This window comes from Cupressus sempervirens, chromosome 11 (genome assembly GCF_028749045.1).
Source record: "Cupressus sempervirens isolate cs-2001-9-10 chromosome 11, ASM2874904v1, whole genome shotgun sequence".
Classification (NCBI taxonomy): domain Eukaryota; kingdom Viridiplantae; phylum Streptophyta; class Pinopsida; order Cupressales; family Cupressaceae; genus Cupressus; species Cupressus sempervirens.
Genome location: NC_143128.1, coordinates 59,649,215 through 59,664,697, shown reverse-complemented (window position 1 = coordinate 59,664,697; position 15,483 = coordinate 59,649,215). Strand labels below are relative to the sequence as shown.

Sequence of the window (15,483 nt, the reverse complement as noted above, 5' to 3'; positions counted from 1 at the left end):
CTCCCCCTCCCCCTCTCAGATATTTTGGTGGACGTTAATTTCTAACATTAATCAATGCATAGGATCACAGAACATTAACAACCGTGCAACTTTAACCCATAGTTAAAAGATCTTCGTCGAAATGTGGTATGTGCTTAAAGATTGACCCAATAGTTGCACGCTATTTAATCACTATACCATCTAGCTTTAAACACATTGGTGCCAAGTCATTTGCCTCGATCAATCATAAAGTTGGCATGTTTTCACTGGGTTGGTCCTGCCTACAGACATTTGCTGACCAAAGACATGTGGCAAGATCTCGTGTATCTGGGGTAAATAAACTCCATGCATCTTTAATTGCAGGAAAACGAAAACCATCAATCTTACGTGACTTTATTCCATCAACAACGCAAAAGACAAGTAAATGATGTGCAATGTTTTGTCACTTTGAAGGATCTCCATCCGAGGTAGACGTGTAACAATATTACCACTAGTAACATGAAATTTATTACTCACAACACCTGGCATCAGGCACATCAGCATCCAATCAATGTCTTCGTCCAATCAGGAAACTCATAACCATTACAAAGATGGATGCAAAGATGAACCCACCCTTTATTGTCTGCTAGCCCTAGAGACGTGGCTGTATCGCATGATCCTATGGTGAATAACTATTGAACACTTTTGAGTGCTGTAACACGACAATTATCAATTTTGATCTATCTTTAACTCATCAATAGCACCAATGGGTCAATAAAGAACATGCAACATCTCTAATACACTGTAGGCTCATTGTTCAAATGAGCACGTGCTTAAAGATGGCGCCTTTAGTAGTGTAACATACGAATATTTCCCAAAGTTAAAATTAGATGATTTTGCCCTATGGTTAGGTCTCAAAGTTTTTGCCCTATACTATATATAGAAACATTTGTGCCCTAGATTTTATAACCATTAAATGATCACACAGAGGAAATGAGCATATATCTACATCAAGAAAATATTATCATGATAATGGGTACAACTAAAGATAACATATTCCAACCCATGTATAATCATTTGAAAAGAACTAACAATCATATTCGCAATCATTTATAATCATTTGAAAGAAACTGCAATTCTAATGTAAGCCATTTATATTTATTTGAAAGGAAACTAGAAATAAAATCTGTACTAATAAAATAAGCAAGGAGATAGATAAGAATTCAGAATTCATACATGTAATTGAAATAACTATCATTGTGTTGATCAAGTCTTGGCTTTTAGAGAAGAGGAGAAGCATTGACATAGGCTTAACCTCCCAACCATGGACCTTATATCATCCCTGCGCAATCTTTAAACACGAAAGACCCTCCCTACCCCGGGTTAGGCTTGGGGCACTATAGTCCAACCATCCAAGCTTACCGATGTAGAGTGTTTTCTCAACAATAGGCAAGCAGGTCTGTGTAGCTGGCACCATTGACATCTTTGTGATCAAAATAGGCAAGCATGCCTCTAATCAACCTTGGCCAAGGATGTAGATGGGCAATAAATACCCGATCACCACTAGCGACTTGACAACAGAGTATAATTTGGACAATCATGAGTTGACTTGATTTTTAACAACCTCTTTAAAATTAAATGTTCATGTATGGAAGTTCTGATCATATTGTTTTCTTTTCCTTTGTAGGGATCCCCTCCTCTCCATCCACTAATCTTCGCTTCACTAGCCTTGGGTGAGTCCTCAGAGACTATCACATAATACTGAGATCTTTATCACATGGTTTCTTTGAATATAATCCATAGCTGTTATACAATGAATACTAGCATGTATATCAGTATGTCATACTTCGCAATCAGATTCTGTATCAGAATCCTCATAAAGAAAATAATGGAGTACAGGAAAAATAAATGCATGAGGTCCCTATGGTTATTGGATTGTATATCAAGCCTGGGATTTAGAAACATTTATAATACCATGCTCATAGATGTGCTTCTAATGCAACCAAAATAGACTATACTAGCAATGATGCCAAACAAAAAATTCAGAGTGGAGTGAATTCCATAACTTGTAGTGAAATATTTCAGTGGTCAATAGTAGTTGGCCCAGCAAGATATGACCACTATGAGGTAGGAGCTGACGGCTCGAGATGTTGTGGAACGGGAAAAGAAGAAATAGAAAAGAAGGAAAAATAGCAATGTCAAACTGCTCTGAAGTCATAGGCAATAGTAATACCATCTTTGTTCATCCACAACCGTGGAGTCTTAAAGCTTCCCGACTCGGTACAATGATATCGGTTTTAAAAGGTCATCAATTTTGAAAGATCATCGGTTTAAAAAGATCATCGGTTTTAAAAGATGGACGCCAACTTGAGATGGTTGCCTCTTAACGAGAGGAATTATAAAGTTTATAAAAAATATTTATATATATATGTGTATATATATATAAGTATATAATTTAAATATATTGTATCATCATGCTATTTTGTTATATCTATAATCACACGTCTATGTATATGTACTTCTATATACATGTGTGATTTAGAGAATATATATGATTTATTTCTAACATCATATTCCCTCTGTATCTGCACGTGTATATACACACACACACACACACACATATATACACATATACACACACGCACACATACACACACATATACTAATAAGTATGACTATAGATATCATCAGAGTATCATGGTGATATCATATATATATATATATAATAACTATAATGATAACATTGCCGGTGTCTCAGAACAACATAGTGAATTGCTTTAAACAAGAAATTTAGATGTTCACTAATTTTAAATGTTTGATCAAGTAGCTCATCATTGCCCAATGGTGTACTCTATTGTGAAGTCGCTAAATCCTCTAAGTGATCAGAAAAGGTAGCAAAGGATTAAAAGATTTGAGGGCTTAACTAGGGTTATGCAAAATTCAGAGGGCTATGGATGTAGCCTTTGTAGAATTCATTGACAACTTCCTTGTAGTGTATTAGGACAATCTGACTGCTTTCTCCAAGAAGGAAGAACAACATTGCGAACATTTGGAGAAGTTTTTTGTTAGAGCACTAGAATATAGAGTGTCATTGAACCCAAAGAAGTGTGCTTTTGGATTCACTAAGCGAAAGTTGTTGGGACATTTAGTTTCAAAAGAAGGGGTAAGGATAGTCCCTGAAAGAGTGGCAACAATAGATAGGATACCACAACAAAAAAATGTTAAGGGCATTTAGTCATTGTTTGGGCAAGTGAATTTCCTAAGAAGATTTGTAACCAACTTTGCAGAGACCAGCAGACCAATATCCAAGATGTTGAAGAAGGGGCTCAGATTAATTGGGATGGAGGGCCCACTAATGCATATCATACTATCAAAAAGGCCATTAAGGATTGCTCAATTTTAAAGGCTCCTGACTATACCAAACCAATGCACATCTTTTTTTTTGCATCCTTTCGCACAGTTGCTGCAACACTCTTACAAAAGAACCATGAGGGATTTGAATCCTTGATTGGTACAGCTGGCTGGAGATGTATGAGTAGTATGGAGAATTCAGATCTGACTTTTGAAACCCTTGAAGACTGTCAAGTATGATGCTAAAAATTACTTTTAAATTGGAAGCATCTACATACAGAAATCAGAAAGCATCTACATGCTGGTTTTTACTGGAGGGTGCTCTAAATATTTGAATTTCACTTCCTCAATGTGTCCCTCAAGGTTGACTTAGTGATGCAAGGCTAGGAGGCCAAAAGAAGACACTCCCAAGCTACCCTTGCTAGAGTTACACATTGAAGCCAACAAGATTGGACAAACCACAAGAAATTATATTGATTCCAAAATGCAGATATGATGAGACAATCCTCATTCGACATGCCAGGCATAAGGCCTACCTAGTTGCAGCCATAAACATTCAAATTACAATCAACAAGCTTAGAAACTTGGGCTCACAGAGCCAAATCCTTATTATCTTCTTTTTATCTCACTTCATTCTACCATCCTAATCCTAGATCATAAATTATATAGCCAACAAGACCACAAGTCGGCCTATCAAGCAATTCATTACAAAATATAGGTCCTGCCCCAAAGGAGAAATCAACGACATTACAATTGAGCAAAATCATGTCCATGGGGACAAAGATAGGTCCATGCGGGATCTAAGAAGAGACTCCCAAGGCTGCGGAAAGCCTTGATATCACACGTAACCTCGCTGAAGCCAAACCCGCATGTTACTTGAGTTTTCAGGTAAGAACACACCACAAGCAAAGAGAAAGGATAACTCTTGCATATGATCAAATTAAGTTTCGCGAACGTAGGACAAGGATCCACAATAGGTCCACATTAAGAAACCAACTACACGGAAAGAAAGAACATGAATAGCAAGCGCCATTCCACAAACAATAGATGGGGACAAATAAACAGGAAATATTTTTGGCGATGCAAGATTGCCAAAGATCCCAAGATGCTCCTGCATCACTTAGGTCCAGCACTAGGTGTTGTTGAAATTCCACTAAAAACTTGATAGGACAATGTGGACGACATCACATGACTCTCCAGTACACTGTGAGTTAGCTTCCAAGTAGGCCTAAATGAGGCTTCTTAAATTTGAGTTCGGTAATGTTGCTCCTTATTTTAACTTTTAAGAAGTTGTTACTAGAAACCATTTTGTGGAAATGAGTTGTGTTTTTAGTATGATGCTTGATTATATTTGGCTGAGTTTGAGTCTTAGTCAAATTTCCGATCACTGAGCCCCTGCCCAGCCCAAAACTTCGATTCTTATTGTGGTGTCCTTGTGATCATCGATGAACAGGATATCATCAACATAAATAACAATAGTGAGAAGGTGACCTTACATGTGTAGCAGCTGCAATAATATGAGTTGTTTTTTACAAAGGCACTGTAAAATATATTAAAGCACCGATGATGGTTTCCTTAACCCATACAAAGATTTTGATGTTCTACACATAGTATTTGCTTTGCCTTTCTGCCAGTACCCTTCTAACTATTCCGTATAAATCTCTTTATCAATATATTTTTTTTCTTTTTGACTAATAGATAGTGCTGGAGTACCAGAACTAGTACAAAAGATGCAAACAATGTCCTGTTGGAAATATAGATGGAGTGACTGAGAGGGGGGGTGAATTAGTTACTACAAAAACAAATCCACAAATCCCTTAGATGTCTTAAAACTTAATTACTGCTGTCACTCGGTAGCCACACAGAAAAGTGTTGTAACTCGGTAGATGAACTATATATTAACTCATTACTGATCTTTAAGCATTCACAATTATAAAGATGCATGCAAAAGAAAATAACATGAGCACAAGAGACACCAGATTTAATATGGAAACCCAATATGGGAAAAACCACCAAGTAAGTAGCTACCAATTTTCACTCTTTTGAAGTGAGCCCTGTTAGGAGCCAACCCTGTGAAAGGTTACAAAACACACTGTTAGGTGTGACCTGGTTAGAGGGTTTAATCACCTTGTTAGAAGTGGCCTTGCTAGAGGACTTTAGAACAATTCAGTAGAATTGTCCACCTTGTTAGAGGATTTACAAAATGGCTGTTAGACCAACTTTGTTAAGAGATTTAGGAATTATTGTTACAATGGTGAGAAAGTAATAGTGAGTGACTTGAATGAGATGCACCTGAACTTTGCTGATATAGATCTCTGCTTTGCTTCACTAGATCCTCTCTGATCGAACACAACTTCGCTGCTCTTCAAGGATACCTGATCCTTCTTCAAAATTCGCTTACACCTTCCTCTTCACACAATTAACTCATTTGCATACTCGCTCATTCATTCATCCATCCATACATTTGAAATCACAACTTGACCTTTTATTTATACATTACAAATTGTCAAGTCGGCTCATTTACACGTTACATTTACCAATAAACAATACATCAGTCGGCTACAAACATTACATGAAACAAATAAACTTTATTTCCCAAAACAATGAAATCCTTCATTGGCCAACTCTGCTCGGTAAATACTGCTCCAGAAAATGATTTCCATTGTTAACCTAGTGAAGCTCGGTAAATATTGCGAATTCTACAAAATCCTTTGGAGACAGAGTGAACTCGGTAAGAACTTTCCTTTGCTGACCTTGTGAGCTCGGTAGAAACTGTCTTCATAGTGTAACCTCCAGAAACGCTTGGTAGACTCTGTAATTCACTTTGTTGACCTTCTGAGCTCGGTAGACTCTGTCTTTTGCCTTGCTGACCAACTGAGCTTGGTAGACTCTGACTGATAACTGATATGACATTTGTGTAACATCAAAGACAACACACAATTGAATAATTGTATCCAACAATCTTCCTCTTTGGCATTGATGGCAACACAACATCTCATAGCAGAATGAAATTTGAAAAAAAGTCTTTTCTTGACAGAATATTTCTCCTTACATTTTATTCCGCAAACTTCTCAAATACAGTAATCTCCCACTGTGAAAGAATTACATAATCAACAAACTTTTCACAAACAAACTCAAATTTCAGAAAGCTTATGATACTCTCCCTCTTTGATAACACATGCCAAAGACAACACAAGCCAAATGAGTAGCAATGTACCTTAAGTATTAATTCATATGCAATGTTGTCATGATTATGCTGCATCAACTAAAAGATCTTCAACTTGATGCCTGTTGATGCATCCCTAAAACTTCATTTTAGTGAGCTTCAGATAGGGGAATGACCTCTAATTTACCTCTTAGATACAAGAATGCATCTTTAGGTAAAGGCTTGGTGAATATGTCGGCAATTTGTTCTTTTGTATGAACATATTCCAATCTGATCTCCTTATCCTGCACCAATTCTCTGACAAAGTGATACTTTATTGCAATGTGCTTGGTTTTTGAATGCATCACTGGATTTTTGGATATGTTAATTGCACTTGTATTGTCACAAAACATAACAGGTTCTTTGATTTCCTCCTTCATGCCTTCCAATAATTGTTGAACCAAATAATAATAGAACAGTTTACTGTTGTTGCAACATACTTTGCTTCAGCTATGGATTGGGATGTACAATTTTGCTTTTCACTAGTCTAAGAAACCAACCTCTTTCCAAGAAAGAAAGCTCCTCCATTTGTACTTTCTGTCATCAATGCTTCCTGCCCAATCTGCATCAGTAAACACTTTCAAATCCAGATTACCTCCAAATTTGTATCATAACCCATAATCTTCAGTGCCTTTCAAATATCTCGTGATCCTTTTGATTGCCATCATGTGATTTTCTCTTGGTTTTGCTGAAATTCTTGCTACAATACCAACTGCAAGGTCAATATTTGGCCTTGTATGCACTACATATTGCAACTTTCCAATAATAGATCTATACAATGTCTGATCTACCTAATTTGATTCATCATCTTTGGTAAGTTTCAATCCAGTATACGTAGGAGTCTCAACTGGTTTACAGTCTTCCATGCCAAACTTTTTCAGTATCTCCTTGATATATTTAGATTGAGTGATGTAGATGCCATTCTTACTCTACTGAATTTGAAGACCAACAAAAAATTTGATTTCTCCAAATATTGACATCTCAAATTCCTTGTTCATTTGTTCTGAAAATTCTTTGCAAAGATCATCATTCCCTGTGAACAAAGTATCATCCACAAATATTTCTGCCAAAACAATCTTATTATTTGGTCCTTCCTTGATATACAAGCTACTGTTATCATTAGTTCTTTGAAAACCAATCTGAATAAGATAGTTATGCAATCTTTCATACCATGCTTTAGGGGCTTGTTTCAGACCATACAATGCTTTGTGTAATTTGCAGACCATGTCTTTCTTGTCTGGATCAACAAAACCTTCAGGCTGCTCAATGTAGACTTCTTCATCAAGTATACCATTGAGAAATGTTGACTTGACATCCATCCGATAAACCTTAAATCCTTTGTATGCAGTATATGCAAGTAGGGTCCTGACACCTTCCAATTTTGCAACAGGAGCAAAAGTCTCTCCATAGTCTATTCCTTCTTCTTGAGAGTATCCTTTGCATACCAGTCTAGCTTTGTTCCTTGATACCTTACCATCTTCATTCAACTTATTTCTGAATACCCACTTAGTATCAATCACATTTTTATCTTTAGGCTTGGGTACAAGAGTCCATGTTTTATTTTTCTCTATCTTCTCTATCTCTTCATTCATAGTCTCAATCCAACTTTCATTTTCTAATGCATCTTTGACATTTCTAGGTTCAAAATCAGCAAGTAAACAATTACCTTTCAACTTACTTCTTGTCATAGTTCCTTCAGATTTGTCTCCAATGATCTGATCTGGTGTATGATGTCTCCTGATATACTTGGCTAATACAGGTTTCTTGCCTTTTGAACGCTTTGCATTTTTATCCTCTTGCACTTCAGCTTCAGGTTCTGGCTGTTCTATTTGCTGCTCGGGTCCTTCAGACTTGGTAGGCATTGGCTGAGTAGCATCAGAATGTGACTCGGTTTCCTTCAGCTCGGTTTGAACTTCCTGCAACTTGGTTACTGAAGACTCGGGAGTAGAAGATTCCTGATTGACAGGTGTATCTAGCACCGTATCAAGTTCAATGAAAACAAATTTCTTGTAGTCTTCTGGTTCCCTTTTGCTTTCTTCTTCAGTTCTTTTTGCAAACTAGTCAACTTTTACATGTGCACTTTCTATGACTTTGTGAGTAGACAAGTTCAAACATCTATATGTTTTATTTTTGCAAGAATAACCCAAAAATATTCCTTCATCACCCTTCACATCAAATTTACCTTTTCTAGATTCATTCAAAATGGAACATTTGCTTCCAAATACTTTTAAGTAACTTACATTGGGTTTATAGCCATACCATAACTCATAGGGGGTTTTGAATGAGTCATTCTTCAGCTGTACTCGGTTCAAGGTATGAACTGCAGTGCTGATAGCTTCCTTCTAGTATTTGATAGCAATGCTCTTTTCAATCATTAAGGTTCTTGCACAGTCCATGATAGATCTGTTCTTCCTTTCAGCTATTCCATTTTGCTCGGGAGTTCTAGGGGCTGATACTTGTCTTTTGATTCCCCTTTCAATGCAAAAGTTATTGAACTCATGGGAGATGAAGTCACCACCTCGGTTTGACCTCAAACATTTCAGTCTTTTCCCTATTTCTTTCTCAACTCTAGCCAAATACCATTTGAACTTCTCAAAAGTTTCTGATTTCTCTCTTAGGTACATGACAATCATCATTCTTGAGTAATCATCAACAAAAAGAATGAAGAACTTTTCTCTAGTATAGCTTTCAATTCCAATAGGTCCACACAAATCAGTATGCACAATTTCTAAAACTTCCTTAGACTGATAGTTCTTACTTTTAAAGCTAGCCTTTCCCATCTTGCCAATCTGACAATTCTTGCATAGACCAACCTCAGGTTTTTTTTATATTAGGAATGCCTCTTACTTTCCTGAATTTACTTATTTTCACCAGGTTATCAAAGTTCACATGACACAACTTCCTATGCCATAACCAACTTTCTTCAACTTGAGCAATAAAACATGAACATTCACCAAGTTCAAGGGAGAACAAGTTACCTTTTGTCCGTGTGCCTGATCCAATCAACTTTCCTTTGTCATCCAACAGTCTTTCTTTTCCATGCATGAATTCCATTTTGAATCCATTATTGAGTAGCTGTGCCACACTCAACAGATTGTGTTTTAGTCCTTCTATCCAATATGCATTATCACATACAAGCTCTTTGGTTAGTGAGATTCTTTCTTTTCCTTTTATGCAACAAGGTTCATTCTTACCCAACCTCACACTACCACCATCATAGTCTTCAAAATGTTTAAACTTAGTTTTATCACCAGTCATATGATGAGCAACCACTATCTATGATCTATGTATCATTTTTGCTCACATGAGAAATAAGTGCCATTTCCTCATCATTGTTAGACTCATCTTTCACAGCGATGTACACAATTTCATCTTCTTCTTCATCATCATAATCATTAGAATCCTTAGCCATAAAACATGTTTTCTTACCTTTGTCCTTGAATGATTTGAAATCTTTTTTGCACTTGTGACCTTTCTTCTCATCCTTGTTTTGCTTATTTGGGCACCTAGCAACAATATGTCCAATTTCCTCACATGAAAAACAGATTAGAGGAATCTTACCTTTGTATTTCCCTCTGCCTCTTAAGTATTTCCTTGCTAGTAGAGCTTCAACCACCTCAAGATCATTGTCAGAACTTTGTTATGATTCTTCTTCACTTTCTGACTGAGAATCTTTTATCTTCTTGCCTTTCTCCTTAAGTGAAATGTAATGTCCCCATTTTAGCAGTTGACCAAGTGTGTGTGCGTTAGCCTTGTTCTACATGGTCCCGAGGGCTAACGAAGGGTTTAATGGGATCTTGGAGTGTTTTGGCCTAGTCATTTTCAGTTTGAGCCAAAACGAAGTTGATTTACTCAGTTTCAGGCATACTTACTATTTTTAGTAAGTCGGCAGGACACAGTGCAGGTCAATTTTGGTGATTGGATTCGATACTCCTCGGTGAGAGCTTTCCGATGAGCTATCACTCGCATTATTCGGAGTTCGATTGCTAATACATTTTAATGCCTGGAGTTTTATTAAAGTAACGTCTAATTTAATTGTAAAATATTAAAGTGTTACTTTAATATTTATTTTATGGTGATGTGTACCCAAGGGAGACATAAGGGGTATTTTAATATATGTTTTATATTACACATCTTTTATCCCACATTGCCCATATGAGTTGAGCGGACCCGTGGGAATAGAATAAAAGGAAGCATCTGTGGCTTCATTAGGCAGGTTGAATATGAGAAGAAATTGGTGTGTGAGTTGCAGCTTTGTTCTTGGCATTTGAGGACGTCTATCCTCTTTTGTAACATTCTAGACGTCATTCCCTTGGGGTTTGACCTTTGGAATTCTTTCTTATTGGCTTCATTATCAGGCAGTTTAGTTGCATTTCCGGCTACAGGCAGATTTGATATTTTGCTCATATCTTCTTCACTACTTGTCCGACACTTATGCCGCTTGGAGGGAATGGTATTATGAAGGTAGTGGACTGATTGGAGAACAAAGTATTGTAGCAGCAAGTTCGTAAGCATGGGCTGGAGTATTATGACAATATTGCTGAAGTAATTAGTGAGTTGATAAATCTGCCATGTATTTGGTTTTATGAATTCTGAAAATAACATTTTATTAGCAGCAGTTCATTTCCACTTTGCATATTATTGTAGTTTCTTTCTTGTTTATGTTGTATGATACCAATTCCATGCATGAAACACAACAAACAAATAAACGTTTGATTTCCGGAGTTATAAGGGGTTTTAAGAAGTTGAATGCAAACTGTGTGACATAATTCCTTTCAGCAATTTGGTTTAGTTTTTTGGGACATCCAGGGGTGCCCATTACATGAAAGCTTGACTTTAAATGCTAATTCAATATTCTTGGTAGTTGGAACATAGTTATCATAGTTATCTAGCTCAAATGCAGTCAATCTTCCAACTATGGCTTCTAAATTTATCTCATTATTTGATTCACATCTTCTTTCTTGAATTGTAGAAACTCTAATTGCATAAATGAGAATTAATGTTCTAAGAACTTTACTTATAACTGTTTCCTCCTTGATATTTGCTGCAAAAGCTTTGATTGCACTAACACTTGCTTTGACTCTTTCAACATATTTTGCAATATTTTTATCTTCTCTCATCCTCATCTGATCAAATTGTCCTCTTAGACTTTCTGCTTTGGCTTTTCTCACATTATCATCTCCTCCATAGATATCTTTCAGCTTGTTCCACATTTCAAAGGTAGCTTTGCAGTCTTTGACATCATCAAATTTTTCATAGCTTAGGGCAGATGCAATGTCTATCATCATGGTGTTATGAGTCTTCTTCTCGGCAATGTCATTAGCAGATAATGTACTAGAAGGAGTTACATATGCTTCATCAAGATATTTCAATCCTGTGTCTCCAATGGAAGCCAGATGGAGTCTCATGAGACCTTGCCATGCTGAAAAGTTATCCTTGTTAAGCCTTGGAATTTCCCTCTTGTGAGACATCCTGATCTTTAGCCTAGATCCTTGAAATCTTTCCTGTGAGCACCAAAAGCTCTAATACCAATTGTTGGAAATATAGATGGAGTAACTGAGAGGAGGAGGGGCGGGGGTGAGGGGGTGAATCAATTACTACAAAAACAAATTCACAAATCCCTTAGATATCTTAAAACTTAATTACTGTTGTCACTCGGTAGCCACACAGAAAAGTGTTGTAACTTGGTAGATGAACTGTATATTAACTCATTACTGATTTTTAAGCATTCACAATTATAAACATGCATGCAAAAGAAAATAACATGAACACAAGAGACACCGGATTTAACGTGGAAACCCAATATGGGAAAAACCACCAAGTAACTAGCTACCAATTTTCACTCTTTTGAAGTGAGCTTTGTTAGGAGCCAACCCTGTTAAAGGTTACAAAATACACTGTTAGGTGTGACCTGGTTAGAGGATTTAATCACCTTGTTAGGAGTGGCCTTGCTAGAGGACTTTAGAATAATTTAGTAGAACTGTCCACCTTGTTAGAGGATTTACAAAATGGTTGTTAGACCAACTCTGTTAAGAGATTTAAGAATTACTGTTACAATGGTGAGAAAGTAACAATGAGTGATTTGAATGAGATGCAACTGAATTTTGTTGATACAGATCTCTGCTTTGCTTCACTAGATCCTCTCTGATTGAATACAACTTTGCTGCTCCTCAAGGATACCTGATCCTTCTTCAAAATTCGATCACACCTTCCTTTTCACACAATTAACTCACTTGCATACTCGCTCATTCATTCATCCGTCCATACATTTGAAATCACAACTTGACCTTTTATTTATACATTACAAATTGTCAAGTCGGCTCATTTACACGTTACATTTACTAATAAACAATACATCAGTCAGCTACAAACATTACATGAAACAAATAAACTTTATTTCGCAAAACAATGAAATCCTTCATTGGCTGACCTTTCTCGGTAAATACTGATCTAGAAAATGATTTCCAGTGTTAACCAAGTGAAGCTCGGTAAATACTGCGAATTTTGCAAAATCCTTTGGAGACGGAGTGAACTCGGTAAGAACTAACTTTCCTTTGTTGACCTTGTGAGCTCGGTAGAAACTGACTTCTGCCACAGAAACCTTAAGCGCCTGAGTGAGCTCGGTAGAAACTGTCTTCACAGTGTAACCTCTAGAAATGCTCGGTAGACTCTGTAATTCACTTTGCTGACCTTCTGAGCTCGATAGACTCTGTCTTTTGCCTTGCTGATCAATTGAGCTCGGTAGACTCTGACTAATAACTGATATGACATTTGTATAACATCAAAGACAACAGACAATTGAATAATTGTATCCAACATGTCCGTGATTCCCTGTTTTGTAGTCATGTTGGCACTTTCTCAGCCTCTCACATCGGTGAGAATTTGTTGCACCTCTGTTTTAACAATTGCAGAGTAATCTGGAAAATAATATTCAGTTTAACACTTGAAGAAGACCAATATGGAAAACAATATTCAGTTTGTGCCAGAAACAGTTTATTTAAGTTTCCCATTGACATGATATTTACTCCATTTAACTTTTCAACATTTAGCACCTGACCTTTTTGCAGATTTCTTTACATGGATATGCTGTTGTAGGCTCTAAGTTGTTAAGTTCGGCATCTTGTGATCCCTTCTAACTATTCCGTGTAAATATCTTTATCAATATTCTTTTTTCTTTTTGACTTATAGATAGTGCTGGAGTACCAGAACTAGTACAAAAGATGCAAACGATGTCCACGATTCCCTGTTTTGCAGTGATGTTGGCATTTTCTCAGCCTCTCACATCGGTGAGAATTTGGTGCACCTCTGTTTTAACAATTGCAGAGTAATATGGAAAATAATATTCAGTATTTAACACTTGAAGGCCAATAAGGAAAACAATATTCAGTTCGTGCCAGAAACAGTTTATTTAAGTTTCCCATTGACATGATATTTACTACATTTGACTTTTCAACATTTAGCACCTGACCTTTTTGCAGATTTCTTTACATGGTTATGCTGTTGTAGGCTCTAAGTTGTTAAGTTCGGCATCTTGTGATAGTAGAAAGCCAGGACGATCTAAAAGTGGCAGGTGTGGAAGAATACAACTTCTTTATTTATTTGCTCTTGATTATCCAACTTAAGAACATGTGTCTCATTCTAGCAGTGGATTCAGTCTTTTAATTATGAATTTCAATAATTAATAAATAAACTTGCGGAATTTGAAGCTTAGAATAATAATTTTTCACGTACCAAAATGAAACAATTTGAGTTTCTTTTATTTTTCAGCGAGTGCTGGGTTTTGCATTCAACAGCTGAGTATGCTAATCAGATCATTAGCAAGACTGGCCTAAACAAACCTTCAGATGATATACTGAACAATGTGAAAAGTGACTTGTTTGGGGAATTTCAGAAGACAGTCCCAGTTATAACTTATCCATTTTTCATGAAAGCTCATCGATGGTGAGAATTTGATTTTGTGACTGCAATTTTATATCCTTTATTCATAATTAGTTTTTAATTTAAGCATCAAGATGTGCTCACCCATAAACGCTTTGTATATTGAGGACTCCAGATAGAGACTCAATTTCAAATAACAGAAGCCAAAAACGCCATCCAACTTCACACTTATGCTTCTTTGCTCAACTGAATTTTGGCAGGGGCAGTGCCTTTCCAGCAACTAACCTTGCAAAGGATGAGAAATGTCTATGGGTGGAGAATAGGAGACTGGTTATTTGTGGTGACTTCTGTGTTTCTCCAGATGTTGAAGGTGCCATATTGAGTGGACTAGCAGCAGCTTCAAAACTATCAAAAGTCCACAGTACTCTATAGCTGCTGCATAATTGAAGCAAACTTTTCAAGGAAAAAATAAATTCTTTTGATAAAGTCTATGATAGGTCTAATTCTATTTTATTATTATAAATCTATAATTCAAATGAAGCAGACACTTGAAATTTTGGAAGTCTTGACAGTTTTTTTTCCATTACGAATCATCAGATTTTTTGTGTTACAAAATAAAATATAAACAATTTCGGGGAAACTTCTTAATATTTGCCAAGAGATTTCTCCCAGAAAAGCAAGGAATTGTTGTAGTGTGACTTTAACAATTTTTCCAAGCAATCAAATATAAAAGAAGGATTGGATTCTGTTGACAAACAAATTTTAAAAATTTCAGGGCATAGACTTTCCAGCCACTCTTCTAGATTTTATATTCGTATTACCTTGTAAGATTTCTTTAAATGGTGAGCTACTACTCTCATGGTAAGCAATATTCTTATTACAGTGAATTTGATAAAGGTACCATGGGTTCCCCAAATGGATGTGGTAGATGCATGTACCACATTACAAGGCTTAGAGGTGTCAAAGGATTATGGGTAAGACACTTGCATAGGCTTAAGGATAGGATTAGGGCTAGGCATAATAGTACATAAATTGATGGATGCAGATGATTAAGGGGCTAAGAGGCCCCAAAAGGCAAGTGTCACGGTGCA

General features: G+C 36.5%; 1 protein-coding gene across 2 annotated transcripts in view; it reads left to right on the top strand.

The window, feature by feature from the left end:
* The window catches only part of LOC149528236 (FAD/NAD(P)-binding oxidoreductase family protein), an 82,449-nt gene extending 67,288 nt beyond the window's left edge, over positions 1–15,161 (top strand). For both annotated transcript variants that reach the window (XM_089808687.1, XM_089808688.1), the window contains 4 exons: positions 13,703–13,800; positions 13,993–14,084; positions 14,282–14,455; positions 14,653–15,161. In XM_089808687.1, coding sequence (XP_089664813.1) covers positions 13,703–13,800; positions 13,993–14,084; positions 14,282–14,455; positions 14,653–14,824 — 536 coding nt within the window. In that variant the 3' untranslated portion in view covers positions 14,825–15,161. The remainder of the gene's footprint in view (positions 1–13,702; positions 13,801–13,992; positions 14,085–14,281; positions 14,456–14,652) is intronic.
* The last annotated feature ends 322 nt before the right edge of the window (positions 15,162–15,483 follow it).